An 18,430-nucleotide genomic window follows, 5' to 3' on the forward strand; every position below is an offset into this window, starting at 1 on the left:
ATTGTCTGTTTTAAAGTATATCAAAATATTTTTAGTGATACTATTCAGTAGTGAATTAAATATTTTTAGAATTGACATTTCTCTCTCTGGATTGCTTTTGGATTTTGGGATTGCCTTCTCTGCAAATGATACATGCAATGCTGCCTGTATAGATTTTGGCCAAACAATGTATCTTAGGAGCAGCCTAATTGTGCTGCCAATCTTTTGGAAGAAACTTTGTGTTAAAATGCTGCCTAAAGAGGCAGCTCACTAGGCTTTGGAACAGATCAGTATATATGTGTGCCAAATTAGAGCAACATCACTAGTACATAAGCTTTCTGCCTTCCTGTTTTTCTTTTGAATGGCAAGACTTTCATGAGACAGCCTACGTATTCACATACAACAGTGCTCTTGTAACACAGATGGTAATTTGTCCGTGTTAGAAATTATGTATGATGGGAACCTGAGATTGTCTTTTCTACAATGATACACCTCAGACCTCCATGCAGAAAACCCTAGTGAATCAAAAAGACCCTTTGCTTGCGGTGTATCTGCGCTCCCAGGGCATGGAGGACTCCTGTGAGCCATCACCGACCCAACAGTGAGGCTATTCAAGCCCAGCATGGCTCACTTTCTCTACCATCAGAAGGCTTTATGTTACCCAGGGCACAAATTTGGCATGACACACTGGGGTTAAGAAAGACCAGGTAATGACTGGTCTGTCAGTCGCAGTGCTGACGTACTGTTGGACTTGAATGATGTTCTTAACCAAAAGCTTGGATTTGTTCCATGCAGCTGAGGGAATTGAGTTGAGGAATTGTCATTGACTGACCGATGTATGTGTATGAATAACAAACAAATCAAAATGTGTTGAATTAGCTAAAATGTATATGCAGAAACCAGCGCAATATGATGAAAACCAAACTCTTGAAACAGCTTCTTCAGCATTGAAAAACTGTTACTGGATAAATGCAAAAAGGCAGGGTGCTTGGGATTTAAAGGCATCAGAAAAAGAAAGAAAATGCATCAGCCAAAGATTCTGGTTTGCAATTCAGCTTTGTCATTTCATCACTATGTTGACTTCTTCAACGCACTGATCTTTTTATTTAATTTTTCACCCTTTTTTCTTTCAGAAGTCACATCAGATGAAACACTTTCACATGAGCGTAGCTTGTGGCAAAAGGAATTTTACAGTTTGTGCGAGCTGCTCCCAAGGTGGAAATATTTAAGTGCTCGGTAGTTTTACAGTTCAATATGTTTCAGATGAGCTGAAAGGCTTCAAATAGGCCTTCATTTGGTCTGTTATAGTTGCCAAGAGTCCATGTTTTATTTATGGCTGGAGCTCTGGGGGATTCTGTGGCAGAGGATTTGGACTTTTATTGCAGCACTTGAGTCATGCACACTTGCAGTCGCTGTGCTGCAGAAATAAGCCTTAAATAAAGAAAAACTAAAGAACATTCTGCTCAATCCTGAAGTGTGTCATTTTCAGTGTTAAACAAAAAAAAAAACACTGACTCTGTTGTGCTTTTAAAACATTGCTCTGTTTGTTTGAGCATCCCTACCAGCCCGACAAAGCAACATAGGCTCATTAGTGGAGGCACTCGTGGTGCAGCTACCACACACTTCAGTTTTAAGCAATAATCGCATCTGATGTATTTCCCCATGCCGTAATTGGTATTTGAGATGCCTTTGTAAAAAATACACAATGTACTAAGACTGAAAAATGGACTGTGGGACATGTAGATGTTACAGCATATCTATGCAGTTGACTGATATATATTAACTCAAATCAAATGTTGCATATGTGCCATAAGTGCATTCACACACAAACAATGTGAAGCTGTGGGTTTGCTGCGCTCGTCGATCAAACGGCAGAAATTCTGCAGGCAGTGCTGGAAAAAGAAACCCCACTCCATTCAGTGAAACCGGAGCCCCATCCAAACTTTTTGTTATGATTTTGCTCATGTGAGAAGCATTTTGTATCACGCATACAGACCCAATATGGCTGATTACTAGACGAAGAGAGAATCTGCAGACATTTAAAAAAAAAAATTGCACTGATTTGGGGGGTAAATCTTTGGGAAATATGGTCAAATGTGTTAAATGTAGTTAAATGGAGCTAAAAGCATAATAAGATTAGCCATACTAATTCATTAATGAACATTCAAGGGGCAGTGAATGCGTAAATGAATGAGACTTTGTGAATGACAGGTTTTCCAATTGTGAAGAAATTTGTAGAGCTTTGTGTAGAGCTCTGTTGGTGCAGATTCTGTGTGGGCCTGACAATTACTAAGGCCACATTCACACTAATACGTTGTCGGTTTTCACCATCCACGCAATATTTTCAAAATCCTTTTCATCCACACACAAACACATGAAACAGTTACTCAAATTTGTAGCTTTATGTAGTCATTGTCATAGTGACTACATAAGAGCCAATGATCAGAGCTTGTTAAAATATGATCTAAAAGACACTTTTACTCCTTAAAGTGATAGCTCAACCAAAAATGAAAAGTCTCTCATCATTTATTCACCCTAATGCCACCCCAGAAGTGTATGACTTTCTGTCTTCTGCTGAAGATAGATTTTTAGAAGAATATCTCAGATCTGAAGGTCCATACAATGCAAGTGAATGGTGACCACACCTTTGAAGCTCCAAAAATCACATATCACATAAAGGCAGCATAAAAGTAATCCATATAACTCCAGTAGTTTAATCCATGTCTTCCGAAGCTATATAATAGGTGTGCGTGAGAAACAGATCAATATTTAAGTCCTCCTTTACTATAAATCTCCACTTTCACTTTCACATTCAGAAATTGAATGTGAAAGTGGAGATTTATAGTAAAAAAGGATTGAAATATTGATCTGTTTCTCACCCAAAGTGATTGCATAGCTTCAGAAGACGTATATTAAACGTATGGATGACTTTTATGTACTTTTATTTGCTTATGGAGCTTCAAAGGTCTGGTCACCATTCACTTGCATTGTATGGACCTACAGAGTGGATATATTCTTCTAAAAATCTTCTGTTTTGTTCTGCAGAAGAAAGAAAGTCATACACATCTGGGATGGCATGAGGGTGAGTAAATGTTGAGAATTTTCATTTTTGAGTGAACTATCCCTTTAAGGATGACAAAAGCTGATGATTTACTGACTTTAGGATGACAAAAGCTGATGAAAGACAGCTTCATCATGCACTCTCTCTTACTTACCCAACATTTCTCTCGCTTTCACTCATAACAAGCTATAAAGATCTCTGTCCAGAGGGGTTCAGTGGGTCAGGGCAGAACTGCTCACCTGATAATTAGACTGCAAGGACACCTGGACGTAGAACAGGCTGTTAAAGAGCAGGATCAATATTAACCTGACTTCCATTTCATGCTTGCCCAATTCCGATCAGCTAACAATATACTCTGCCGCTCATGAGTAAGGGGGAAGGTATCATAGCCAGAAACACACTCGTTATTTTGTCAATACAGCAAATAGAGTAAGCCAAGCTTTTTTTAAAACAAAGTTTCCCTACAAACATGTGGAGAAGGTCGACTCCTGGTGCAAAAGTACCTGGGAATGAGGCATAGAGAATAAGCTTTATCAAATGCTTTTACAAGGTCAGCCTCTTTGAGGTCCCATTAAATTCAGACTGTTCTTCTATTTCAATGATTGAGGATCGTAATATGGCCACAGAAAATACATAAAATTACCATGAATCAAATATAATGATGTTGTTTCTAGGGGAGTTAGAAAATGTTTTGAATAAACCTAAAACATATTTTATGTCCAGTCACACCATTGTACTCGAGAAGAAATCTGAAATATTGCTAAAATGCAGCGTATATTATTACACAGACAAGCTCTTTGAAAATATGTCACTTTGAATAAAAACAAGCCCCATATGCAGTTACTGCTGTCAGCCGCCAGTGTTTTGACATTTGAGAGCAGTGATTTTTTAAATCTCTTTGGTTTCTGGCAACAATAATGGAAACTTATATCCACCCTTAACAGTTAATTCATCCAAATCACCTACATTCACACAGCATTCATTGACCGCTCCAGTCACAAAGGCAGCCGTAAGCCTCCGCTACTGCCAATTCAGCAAAGCACAGGGGAACTTTCTCCAAATGGCTCGACACAGTCTCTCCAGACATGTGTAGCTACTGCTTTTTATAGTTTCTGAAAAGGATGATTTATATAAATTATACTATGCTCTTGTGTACTGTGCACATTACGTACAACTTTCATTATAGTTTTGGTACCTTTTTTAAAATAAAAAAAAAGGTCAAAATGACTGTTGTACTGTACAAGGACTAAATGAAAGCCTCAAGCAAGATGAGGATGCGTTCTTACGTTCAAACACAGCTGGACATGGTGCAACTCCTAAGTAAAAAAAAATGAATCGATTGATAGCCCTGATATATATATATATATATGTATATATATTAGGGCTATCAATGCAACTGCAACTCACCCCATATCGTTTAACAGCATGCCCCACCACAAAAGGTGTGTGTTCAACGAACTGTATCTTTTTTTCTTGTGCAATCACAGTGGAAATATGCCATAGCTTTTTTTTTTTTTTTTTTTGCCAAGAATTTATATAGGGAGAAATTGACTTTCAAAAATAAACCTAACCTGATAAATATTCACTGAAGCTAAACATGTGACAACTAGCCCCAGTCTCTCCTATAATCCAGCTTGTAGTTGGATGCAATGGACTACAACTAGAATAAAGGCATAACAGTGCTGGTTTAAGAAAATACCCTTTTACCAAATCCATCTAGATAAGCCTCTCTCTTGCTCTTCCTCTGTCTCTCCCTATGGCATTGCAGGGGCAACATCTGACTACAGGCAATCCCTTTCACATGACAATCTTATGAATTATTCCACTCATTAAAAACTGGGAGAAGCCTGGGGACCTCAACAAGTCCTCAATCACAGCGGCCCCAGTCACAAGGCTGTGGGTCCACAGAGACGCACTGACAACTTACCAAGAACAGGCAAAAGAGGACTCAAGCCTGAAGAATACTGCAGTGGAGCAGGCTTACGAAGCAATGCATTAGATATTCTGGATAATATGTTTGAAAGAATGAAAATGTAGATATGGAGGCAAAATGAATTGGGGGGAAAAAAACGTGCTTGTGACATGAGAAGAGGCCACCTGCAGGTCATGGAACAGCTGGCATGTGTATGTACAGTGTGTATGTGTGCGTTTTGGCTCTGACACAGAGAACATCTGACATGGCCCCAAAACAGTTGGCACAAAAGGCCAGACATGTATCGACACAATTTTACTACATAATAAGTAAAAAATAAATAAAATAAAAAAAACTTTGAAATTATACACCTAAACCAAAATTCATCAATTCAGCAGTAAATGTGTGCTGCGATCTAGGTGTGTTTGATTTAGCAAACTATCTATTTATTTTCCTATATTTTGTTTTTAGTTTTTATTAAAAGGGTGTTTTGTAATGATACCCCTAGTTATTAGAACATATTTAGGTCTAATGTATATATATATATATATATACACACACACACACACACACACACACACACACACACACACACATTTTTTAAACATTGCACATACTGTATGTAATTACATTTTTTTTTTCTTCAAAATATTTTATATGTAATTACATATGTGCAATGTTAAACATTTTTGTGGTTAGATTTATATTTAGTGGCAAGCTGTCAATTAGTGTAAAATATTTAAGTATAATATATTTGTTTTAATCCACAGCTATTTGTAGTATACTTATTGCAGTGACGGTCTGCCCGCAATAACCCGAGGTTACATGTACACAAACACACTTAAATGTACACGAATAAAACACATACTGTACACTTTCAATCTAAATTACCATTACATTGTATTTGCAATGAAAGAAAAGGTAGGCTAGTGTTATAAAGACACATACAGCTAATTGCAGAAGTTAGCTAAAAAGTTAAGTTAAAATGAGTAATCCTTATTTATCTCAGGTGGACATTGTTACAAAGCAATACTCCCATATACAGTACATCCGCCTACAAGTTTGGACTAATTTCAGGGGTTCCATTGTATTTTTTGAAAATAGATGGGACCTATTTAATCTGTTCTCAAAGTAGTGTTCCCCATGTGTAAATTGAAAAAAGTTACAGTAACTATTCTGAGCACAGGCAAGAAATCAACCCATTTTACATGAGAATCAATAGATTTGCCCTTGTTCGGTTAATACACTCCCCTCGTATCTTCTATTCAATTTAATGCATGGTGGAGAAGCGCCCGCAGTGGTTAATAGTATTGAACCGTTTCTCTTTTAAAGCCTCTGTTGCGTGACACAGAGCCAAATCGACAGCCGTGCGGTGGGCAATGCTGCAAGATCAAACGGGTCAATAAGGGAAAAATGTTTGAGAGCAAAAGGCAGAAACGGTAAAAACACGGCATGCACTTTTACTCTCAAAAATGTGTGCCGTTAGGAAATAAAACCTGCCATAAACCTCCTTTGCCATTTTCAAATGTCAAGACTCATAAATGTGTAACCTATAAAACCGACAACAAACGGTTTTCTCAGCTTCGTGAATATTAGTCGTGTCCAAAAGTTGATTGGTGCTTTTCTAATTCGCATATGTGCATCCCATTTGCCCAACAATGATGTCATTGTATGAAATGAAAGTAATTTTGTGGATAATGAGCTGGACTGGCAGAGTCCAGCAACACTTTGATTGGCTGTTGGCAGAATTACTGACCGTAGTCCTCCAGCGATTTGCACGTGATGTCTAAGTGGGTGGAGCCAAAAGGATTTCGAACGAATCTCCTCCTCCTCCGGAGGTCGTCCTCCCAGTAATCCAGACGCCAGAAGTCGTGCAGCTGACTGGAAAGGGGGAGAAGACAGGAACTCCTGTTAGGAATGAGAAAAAAAGTTGGAAAGCTAAATCATTTTATCTTTATGATGCAAAAATGAAAGAAATATAATTTTATATTAATGGCAGGATCCATTTACTACAACCATATACTGTGCAGGGCACCTCAAATTTGCACATGAAAAATTTAATTTCGTCCTAATTTACTCATGCTGTTACAGACCCAAGTGACTTACTTTTTTTCGTGGAACACAGAAGGAGATATAAGGCTGATTTTTGCCTCAGTCATCATTCACTTTCATTGCATATTTTTTTCTCCATAAAATGAAAGTGAATGGTGACTGAAGCTGTAATTCTGCTTAAAGGGATAGTTCATCCAAAAATGAAAATTCTCTCATCATTTACTCACCCTCATGCCATCCCATATATACATGCTGAACACAAACAAATATTTTAGAATAATATCTCAGCTCTGTTGGTCTTTACAATGCAAGTGAATGGTAACTAGACCTCTGAAGCTCCATAAAATCACATAAAGGTAGCATAAAAGTAATCCATAAGTCTCAATGTGGTTAAATCTATATCTACATAAGCAATACGATAATTGTGGTTGAGAAACAGATCAATATTTAAGTCCTTTTTTACTATAAATCTCCACTTTCACTGTCACTTTCATATTCTTTCCCATTTTGAAAGTGAAAGTGGAGATTTATAGTAATAAAAAATACTTAAATATTGATCTATTTCTCACTGACACCTATCATATCTCATCTGAAGATATGGATTAAACCAGTGTAGTCTTATGGATTACTTTTATGCTGCCTTTGAGATTTTTGGAGCTTCAAAGATCTGGTCACCATTCACTTGCATTTTATGGACCAACAGAGCTGAGATATTCTTCTAAAAATCTTTGTTCTGCAGAGGATAGAAAGTCATACACATCTGGGATGGCAAGTGGGCATGTGAGTAAATGATGAGAGAATTTTCATTTTTGGGTGAACTCTCCCTTTAACATCTCCTTTTGTGTTCCATGGAAGAAAGAAAAGTCATCAGGGATAGTGTTTTGCAAACTATTCTTTTTTTTTTTTTTTAATGCCTCGAAATGTGAAGCACTACAACAGAAACAAATCTGATACACACAAACAAAGCACTCTAAACATTTTATTGTAGTGTAATACACTATATACAATCCCACAGAGAATTGCAGTTTGGAGGGCACCCAAACCGAAGGTTACACATTATAGGGAATCAAACAATAGCTGCTAAAATATAGCTAATTTCATGAAGTTCATTAAAGCTACTCTCTACAGAAACCCAGACATGCTTTTGCATGAGGCCACCTTGGGGAAAAACAGCAGCCATTGGTTTCCAGCATGCAAATAAATAACAGCAAGTACCATTAACAAATATAGTATCACATTACAAGTATAAATGGCGCAGCTTGCCTCCTTTTTTTATTGTGTTTCTTAACAAGTCTTGTAAATCAGAGGTAGGGCCCTCTATGTAGCCAGAGAGGGGTTTTAATGACGGTGGGGTCTCACCATAGTCACACCCCAGGCCAATAAAATCGGGACCCCCTCCTAGAGCATACGTGCAGCTGTGATTAAAATAACGTGCTGAAATATTCATTGAAATGATTCCCAGGGCCCTGAAGCAAGCTGCAGAAAATTGTGATTTTATTCATTATTAATAACAGCGAATTAGAGGCCGTATAAAAGACAAAATGAGAGGCAGGGAGAGAGGGAAAGAGAGGAAAACAGCTACAGCATGTGGTAACCATCTTTGTAAATGATTATTCCAACATTAGCATGGACCTGGCTAATTTTATTGCTTGCAGCTAATGCAAACCATTAAGGGCAGGGACCAGCATCAGGTTACTGTGCAGCTCGTTTCGAGTGTGCTGCCCAGGCTGGAGATGTTTCAAAGGCTTTAAAAGAGCAAGAAGAAAAAGAAAAGAAAAGCAAAGAAAGGAAAAGCAGGCCAGAGCAGAATAATACTGGAGCTAATTTCCTCCATAGAGGATTTAGAGAGTGATGATTGGTCTAATTGGGGAATAGATGACAGCATGGTATGGAACAATCAACAAATTCCATATATGGTTTATCTTCATCACCAGCTACTCATGGGGAAATGCACCATTCTGTATGAGCCATATACTAATTTCCATCAAAAACTATTACGAGAGTCATTAGTCTCTGTTCACATCCTACAAACAGAGGTTAAGGAACAATCTGGAGGAATTTTGGAACAAAGACATAGTTCACCTAAAAATGAAAGCTCTGTCATCATTTACTCACACTCATGTCATTCCAAATGTATCCTGTTTTTTTTTTTCTTAGAACATTAAAAGAAGAATTTTTTAATAATCTCCATGCAGCTCTTTTCCATACAATGACAATTCATGGTGGCCACACCAGTCAAGCTTCATAAAGGATAAAACAAAAACTAGACACTAGACACACTACAACAACAATTACTTGTATTCCCTTTCACACAAATCAGGAGAAAAACAGCAGATTATCAGTTCATAAACACTTACTTTTCGCCCAGTTCCTCACACATTGCTATCATATGACATCAAAACACTTTTACTATAGTGCTGACTTGTAAGGCAACACTGTATATATTACTTTAAATATGTTTGTATTACATAACTACATTTACAAGCTTTCTTGATTGTAATAAAATTGCACGGTAACTCAACTGAAAAATCGTTCTCATGTGGGGGTACACTTCTGGCAGAGCATGAGTCGGCATGTGAGGTGAAACCTTCATAGAAGCAGCACAAAATGGCATGGCTGCTTGAGAAATTGAGTTTTTCAAGTCATATTTGCTTTTTATGACACTATCAGTTAGGGAGGTGGGTTTTGTTTATTTATAACTTGATAGAGCATTAACCTATAAAAAAGAACATTTTACTCGCTTTTAGCGCCACTCAGTTGACATTTTTATTTTTGAACTGCTTTGATAGGTGTAAGGAACTAGTATCATTTGGAAAAAATAAAATTGCCACAGTCAAGTAATTTCCATGAGATCAGGCTGCAAAATTCACCATAAAAAACTACTAAAGTATCACAAAATTAGATAATAAAATTTTTGCACTATGACCCTTTCTTCCATACAATAGCTTAATGTGAGGAACAGATGCAAACTGAAATTGTTATTTACTGAAAATCTACCTTTCTACTTAAGCTCTAAAATTTTAAGTCCGAGTGAAAATTTTGAAACATGGCGAGTTCCTGTGCCACGCAAATTTTGGTAACATTGATGAAAATTGTCCGATAATGCGTAATTCTCCCTTTGTGTTCCATTGAAAAAATAACAGCATACTGGTTTGGAACAACATGACAGTGAGTAAATAATGACAGAATTTTTATTCTGGGTAAACTACTCTTTTAAGAAACTTTTTTAAAATAAGCCCAAGTGATTAAATCCATAGTGTAAAAAAAAAAATGGTGAAAAAAGAATAAGACAAATCAAAGAAAAACATAACAAAATAAGCTTTTTTAACACATTCTCACTTTAACACATGAGGCGGTCATTACATAAAAAAAAAAAATAAAAAATAAATAAATAAAAAAAAAACATCATACTGAGGTGTTTGCCTCAAGCTATAGATTGTATTGAATAGGTCTCTCTCCACTCTGCCATAATATTGAGGCAGTCTAAACAGATTAAAGTATTACAGCAGGATCACATCACAAAAGCTGCTCCTTGTTGCGTGAATATTATATCTACAAATGTCAAGAAATCAGGAGGCTCAAGGGACTTAGCCGAGCTTTGACAGCAACACGAGTGCTCAGTCTCAGTTTAACATAAATCAGAAATGTGTGTGTGTAAGAGTGTGTGTACAGGAAACAAAGCCAGTTTGCATACATGAGCTGCATGCCAAAGGTTCACCACTCGCTGGGGTATGAAAAGCGAGGCACCATGTCTGGGGCTCGTCTGTTGTCAGTCTTATACTGTTAGAGCTTCAGCTAGACAGAGATGTCAAAAGGCGGAGAGGCTAAAATCACATAAATGACATTGTAAATGCAAGATTACAGCGTGAAAAAAATGTAAATCCCACAGAGGCCGCAAAGCGATTACCATTTAAGATTATAACCTCCAAAGCTGCCAGCGAGTAGGCGATGTAGGATGTTGGGGGGAAGAAATCCACGTAGACTTTGAAGATGTCTGGGTTTCCCTCCCACGGCACATATGATAATTTTGATTAAGTTTGACAGTGGTATGTTGTCTGTGTACAGCAATTGAGAGGAAAGCCCAAACATTTTCGTTTTCTTACTGTAATAAGGGGATTAGACAGAAAGCGGAGAGCAGTGGTATTACAATAAATGATAAACCGAAGGGTATTTGATGACACCGTTTACATTTCTTCACCCTCTCTTTCCCCTAAAGCATATGCTTTCAGTTTGGAGGTGGTTTCCGCAAGTTTGGATGGGGGTCCAGTGACACATTAAACCCTGCGGTCAACATCAAGCCGGATTTGGCCCATACCAAAAGTGCGATGACGTGAGATTCCTCACCCGGGGTGGTCCCTAGATGGGGGCCTTCATCCCACAGGAGCATACACCAAGATCCAACACAGTCTTCCAAATATACTAAACAATTTAAATTGGTCAATTGAAGAAGAATGAAGTGGTCCACATTGCCTTCATTATTTCAATAAAATATTCAAAGAGGGCTTAGAGAATGATGATTAGTCTAATTGGGGGATAGATGATAATTTCACATGGGTTGTCTTCATTAACAGCTACTCTTGGGGAAATGCACCATTTCTGTTTGAGCCATATACTAATTTCCATCATACCTGAAAAGAGGCATTAGTCTCTGTTCATGTCATATAAACTAAGATAAAGGGATAATTAACCTGAAAATGGAAATTATGTAATCATGTGCTTAACTCATGTGGTTCCAAGCCATTATGAGTTCTATCTTCCTTAGAACACAAAAGGAGGTATTAAGCAGAATGTTAGCCTCAGTCACCATTCACTTTCATTGCATCCCCCCCCTCCCCCCCACAGCTTGCATCCTTAAATTAGACATTTTAAGAGGCAAAAATGCAAGCATGCAAAATATTTTGGTGTATTTATGATGCAGTGTGATTTTAAACATAATAACACAATGCCACTGCACATACTGTGACACATAACAATAGCCCAGTCTTGGAGTAAAGACACTAATAGTCTACCTAATTGTGTTCTATCTCAACAAAGTAATAAAAGAAAGACTATTTTCTCACTGGCCTTCACATTAAGTAGTGGATACTGATAGCTGTTTCATCTGAATGGTAATCACTCACTAGAATTAGCTTCCGACACGCTCGACATTACCAACCGCGCAGCTCATGATGACAGGCATAAAGGATGGTGGAGGGCCGGCCCTCTTCGAAAGCGGCTCAAATTTATTAGTCACATCGCCTATCAATCACTTAAATGGATTTCCAACTGCATTTTAAAAGCTAATTTCCCTGCACTGATAACCAAAACTATCAGCCGGCCAGCATGCCAGTCATTATTTACTACTGCTTGGAGTCTTATTTTTTTCTAAATGCATCAAAAAAGACTGGTATATAAACGTGTGTATACCCCCCTCCCTTCTTCACATTAAAAAACCACTCTTCGAAAGCAATAGAGTGAGAGAACAAGATTTAAACCTCTTGTGTCCATAGGGCATGTGTTGTTTGTGGAAGGTTGTAAAAATTTGACAGCCATGATTCAGCCTAAAATGGCAGAGCGGCAAAGGATAACAATTTCATCTAAAAAAATATAGCAATGTTTAGAGGACGCGAGAGGAGCTTGTTTGAAAAGCCTGGCTGCAGATATGATCTATTGGGCTTATACACTGGTGTTGTGGGGGATTATAGGAGCCTGGTTCATGAGATGGATAACTCTGTTTCCCTGCTGTACCACAGGGCTTGAGCGGTCAAAGCAAGTAGAGAGAGACCTTCATTGTACATCTCCACAAAGAATATTCATTTACGTGGGAGGATACAGGGATGCTAGAGGCACTTGTGCGAGAGTCCTGTCTGGACATCTGGCTTGGCCACCTCTTAGTCTCCTATATGGTCTAACAGAACTTGCATGAGTAGTGTATATTTTGTATGTATTATAGTTACTTAAAAAAAAAAAAAAAAATCTTCTGTTTGTTCTTGAATGGTAGTCCTGTTAAAAGTCGGAATAGTCCTGTCAAATAACTGTTTAAAATAACCACCTGAACATGAAAACCTTTTTTGAAGTCTTCTAAAGGTTAACATAGAGGTGAAGCATGTAATTTTTTCAATATTAAAATTATTTATCTTATTCCAGCTTAATATGCAGATACAACTATAATAAGGCATCCATGAGTTCATTTCCCACGAAAAATGTAAGGCAGATGCTATTTGCACCCTGGTGCAAATAAAGGTAGATGCTATTTACACCCCATTGCAAATAGTGGCAAATATTATTTGCACCCCATCCCTGGTACAAATAATGGTAGATGCTGTCTGCACCCCTAATTAAATACTAACAGTATAGGGGTATCACTGCAGTGTGTTTATTGTGTTTATTCAGAGTCTCACAGATACACTACACCAACCCCTACACTTAAACCTAATCCTAATCTTCCTTTACAAAAATGAAGCATGGTTTTACTACAGTAAGCATACTATTACCATTGTATTTTGAAGTAAAATTATAGTAACCACGAAATTAAACATGGTTACTATTTAAACAACACCATTTTACTGTAGTAAAACCATAGTTAATTGCATCAAATCTGTGGTTTCTGCCAAATAAACATGGTTACAACAATATTACTATAGTAAAACTACCATTATATTAATTTGTATGTAATATTATAGGTAGTATTAAATAAAATATTAAGAGAGGAGACAGGAAACAGAATGGGAAAAAGAGTGCGACAAACCCAGAATCGAACCCGGGTTCAAAAAGGCAGAGTCTCACCGGCGTTACGCTCTACACCATGAAGCAACACTTACAATGCAGCTTGTCGTAAATGTTGATGTTTCCAGTAAACTATTAGAGTACAAATAGCCGCTGTTATTTACACCTGGGTGCAAATAGCCACTCTGAAAATGTAAACGTTGTGGGTCTGTGGTGCTATTAAAACATTGCTATTTGTTTGAGCATCCAGACCAGCCAGTCAACCAATGTCGTAAATTTGGGGCAAGGTAATCTGTTGACAAATGGCAGACAGAAAAGTGAAATGACACATTTTACCCTTATCCTTAAATTTGTAATGGACATCTTCATTGATAAAAACAATGTAATTTCTCTAGAAACTAGCATGATATAATAAATATAACAAAAAATAAAGCCAAAAGAACATTAAACTAGAAATTGATTTCTTAATGGATTAAAAAAAAATATCTACACTAACTTTTTTTTTTTTTTTTAAAGAACAGGACAGTTAATTTTCTCTGGAAACTACAATGATATATATATATATATATATATATATATATAAACTAATACAAGATATACAAATAAATAAAATATGAAATGAATAACCTATATAGTATGACTGACAATCATATTGCATTGAAGACGATGGCTTTCCAGATATCATGTCACCACAGAAAGCCTCCTGTTGTGCAACATAAGAGAAAGGGAATGAAGGGGAATTCAATAAGGCACCATTATGTTCCATTAAAAGCATCCATTGGGGACATAAATTAAGTATAATTAGTAAAATGCCGGTAATCAGTGACTGGTCTATTTTTGGGGGTTGGCTGGATTTCTTCAGTCACACAGACAATGTGATGTTATGGCTGCCATTCCCCATGTTTATGACAATAAACACACGCTCAACACTTTCAGTTAAGCTAAGACAAGACATATGCTTTCTGTACTTTCCTTGCACGTGTCTGTTTGAAATAGAAGGGTACCAGTAATACTAATTTTGCTTGATCTTTGGTGCTGGACAGCCAAAATCCTTTCAAAGATAATTTAATATGCTTTCACAATGTTTTTTTGCGATTGTGTTCCTTACGGAATGAAATCGGCATGTACTTTCAAAAAGTCACAAAATAGGATACCTCGTGCAATATATATATATATATATATATATATATATATATATATATATATATATAAAAACAGTTTTCACTTAACTGATCTCCTCTGAATATGTCACCTGCTCTGTCATATTGAGTCACTCTGACCCAGAAATGCATTTGCACTATAGAAAGAAGGAAAGTCTAAGCTTTATAACAATATAATTATTATATTTCTACCCCAAACCATTGTCAGTATATATTTATTCAAATGCTTTTTTTTTTTTTTTTACTTTAATGCATAAAACTCAAAATGTGTATCTGGGACAATGTGACTCAAAATGAAGGAGTAGGTCATATTCTCTATTCTAAAGTTTCCATCTTTGTCCAGGCTGTCACATCTAATTCAGAGCAAAATCATATACAAAAAAGCACTCACATTAAATTATTAAAAAGTATCCAGCCAACTGGCAGGCTTATGCCCATTTCTCAAGTCTCTTTTTTCAAGGTAAACCATGCATTTCTTCATTGTTTACCTTCAAGCCTTCATTTTTTTATTTATTTTTTTTCTAATATAGGTTAAGAATTCATTTCTAATGAGCACTAGGTTTTGAGAAATGAAATAAAACAGAATGTGATAGTCCACAGCCCAATCAAATTATGGGATGTGGCTGGATGTAGTAAACACTGCTTCATTTCCCTCTCTCACAGTCCAACTATCTGATATAATTTAAACAGGATGAATTTATAGGAATTAATCTTGTTACTACATAGCAGGTCAGGATGTTGATGCATTTGTAAATAAAGATTTTACTTTATTAATACTATGATAGAGGACTATTTGCTGTAAAACTGGTTTGGACTGTCCATAAAATGGGTTGCAGGTCTGTAATTAAAATCAACTAACCATACAGTCATAGCAAAATAAATAAACTTAATTTTGGTGACTCCAAAGGCTGTGCATCAAATCAAATTCTATGGTATTTTGGCATAAATTCATCTGTCACCAATTAGGCAGATGCTAAAATGGACAGGTTCTGTGAAATGCTCTCATTCTCAAAAGCCATGAACACAACTACAGAAGGTAAAATAAATTACAACCCAGACTACATTCAGTATGAGTTATGAGTTTTGTATTGTGTTAGATTGCCACTTAAAGTCCAATGTAAACTCTGGGTCCTGAAGTAAAACCTGTTTTGTGCCGTGAAGTATTTGTCATTTTGTTGGTTGTGAGGGACAGTCTTCATTATGTAGACAAATTCGGCCTCTCAAGCTAGAATACATAAGCAAACACATAAAAAGCACTTTGGCTTAAGACTGGCAAGGTCTGCACTGTGGGTCATTGCGTTGGATGAAGACAGACACAGCTGCCTGGATGAGAGATAGAGTTCTAGTACAGGTCAGACGTCCCTTCTCTCCAGTTTCGGCGAACCGTCCATCTCTCATCAAAGACGAAGCCAACGGAGTGGGAACACTCCAGCAGCCCAGCTCTTTCCCATAGAAACTGATGATCGTTCCAACAACCCTCTCTCCAGAGATAATTAGCACAGACTTTGAGGTTAAGCATGCCCAAGGGGATGTGACTTTGTGTAGGTCAAGAACAATTGGAGGGGTTTTTGAGTAAGAAAGTAGCCATGAAAGTTTCTAGCTTGTAGATTCCCATAATAAATGGCCTACCAAAAGTGGGCTGTTATGGAAGTCTTATTATGAAAGTTATTATGATTTGCAGGGCTTTCTGGTGACAGAGGAATCATGAATTTGAGGGAATCAAATAATTGTACAATCTATGTACAATTTATCAATGTACACTACCAGTCAAAGGTTTGGACACACAGTAAATATGTTTCCAATGATCAAAAGCTTAAATGCTTGAAATAAGTTTTATAGAAAATATCATTGTTTGACTGGAGTTGTAGTTGAAAGTAACTAATACATACATAATTATCTGTAGCTTACTAGGCATTAAACAGCACTTTTTTGGTTCATATTGGAATATTAAGACCATAGTGATATGGACTCCTTGGTTGCCAGAACACCTCAAGAATGGTGGTCTCTACATGTCAAGGCTCGAAACAAAATGGGAACATGACATTCGCAGGGCACTCAAGAAAGAGTGTGTTTAAGAGTCATTTTAATAATCAGCTCCATCAGTCTTCAAACGTCAAGGATCATTTGAATTACGTCCGGTGTTTCTCTCTCCTGCTTTCCCCAACCTTCTTAAGCTCCATCTTTCTTGTAATCCAAACCTACACATTCTGTAACTTGCAAAACTATGGAAATGAATGCAGCAGCAGATCGGTCACAGATTAATGCATCTTTTACTAGACTTCAGACCAAAATCTCATTTCAGGGGTGCCAAAACCTCTCTCTAGTGGCTGCAGTTATTGCCTTTCTCCTTCTCCATTCCCTTGGTGCAATTAGAATTGATAACTCTTTCAGCCACTCCCAATGAGACTGTTTTACCAAGCCATATGTAACTGAAGGCTCCATTCTATCACAAAGTTATTATTCAGTATTGGACTGTTGCCATTCATCACAGAAGAGACCAAGCACACCGTTATTCAAGGGAAATGGTGCCTCCCTTCTTCGCCGCCTTCAAACAAATCAATACATGCCACTACTCTGCCTCTTTTTGTGCTGTCTTTTTTCTTCATCTACCCCCATTCCGTCAAAAAAAAAAAAAAAAAGGAATTATACAAGAGAAAGCATTGACAGTCAATACTCAAGTCAGGTTAAGTTAAGGTCTGATGTGGTCTACGGATGCCGATTCTCCATCAGTTGTCAGCCAAAGTGTTGATGTTGTCAAAGGGTATGAATGTAACAAAGGGACACCCGTCCACTGTGACCACATATTTTACTATTTCTGTTCCGGGCAGCCATGCTGGAGCAATTAGCATCTGAATGACTGTTTGGAACAGCTATGTTAAAGTTCAGGTAATGGACGCTACGAAGAAGCATTTTTGGACACCTGGTGCAGTCAGCTACGCGTCATTGCGTGGCGGCCAAAAATGCTGATTGAAAATCAGTGGACGTCAGGTTTATTCAGTGTGACATGATGCTTGGGAAGAGTGCTGAGACAGAGTTTGTTTGGTTTGCAAAGGCAGCATGGGCAATTAAAGACAGACAATGACTATGTCGGAATAGCATACTACCATACTACTTGTACAATTTGTGCAGTCTGCAGTATGTATACTGTGTGTATTAAACAAATTTTCTGTATGCATGGAATACCCCTGTGACCTATGACATTTGCAAAAAATTTGCAGCGTGCAACAAAGAACACAGTGTGGAATTCTGTATCTCAATATGCAATGCACTCGATTTTCCATTCCCAGTGTTACAAATGAATGGGTAATATCTACAGCAATTTTTAACAACTCTTTCTTGTTTTATTATTTGATCAGGCTGCCAAGAGACATTTTTAAAATTGGGTTAAACATGTGAAATAACTATTTCTAAGATCATAATTGGTCACCACATGGTGAATTAAACATAATGACACCATGTGACAATGTAGCATACTATTAAAGTCTGCATAATACTTACTGTTTCACATTCTATTTTAAGTACGATTGGTAACACTTTATAATAAGGTTGTATTGGTAACAC

At 37.2% G+C, this 18,430-nt stretch overlaps 1 protein-coding gene across 1 annotated transcript in view; it reads right to left on the reverse strand.

The window, feature by feature from the left end:
* Window positions 1–18,430, reverse strand: part of LOC127422243 (neurobeachin-like) — a 382,851-nt gene that overhangs the window by 127,518 nt on the left and 236,903 nt on the right. Inside the window, exon 37 of the mRNA XM_051665603.1 lies at window positions 6,709–6,860. Coding sequence (XP_051521563.1) covers window positions 6,709–6,860 — 152 coding nt within the window. The remainder of the gene's footprint in view (window positions 1–6,708; window positions 6,861–18,430) is intronic.

The sequence above is a fragment of the Myxocyprinus asiaticus genome, chromosome 31 (assembly GCF_019703515.2).
Source record: "Myxocyprinus asiaticus isolate MX2 ecotype Aquarium Trade chromosome 31, UBuf_Myxa_2, whole genome shotgun sequence".
Taxonomy (NCBI): Eukaryota; Metazoa; Chordata; class Actinopteri; order Cypriniformes; family Catostomidae; genus Myxocyprinus; species Myxocyprinus asiaticus.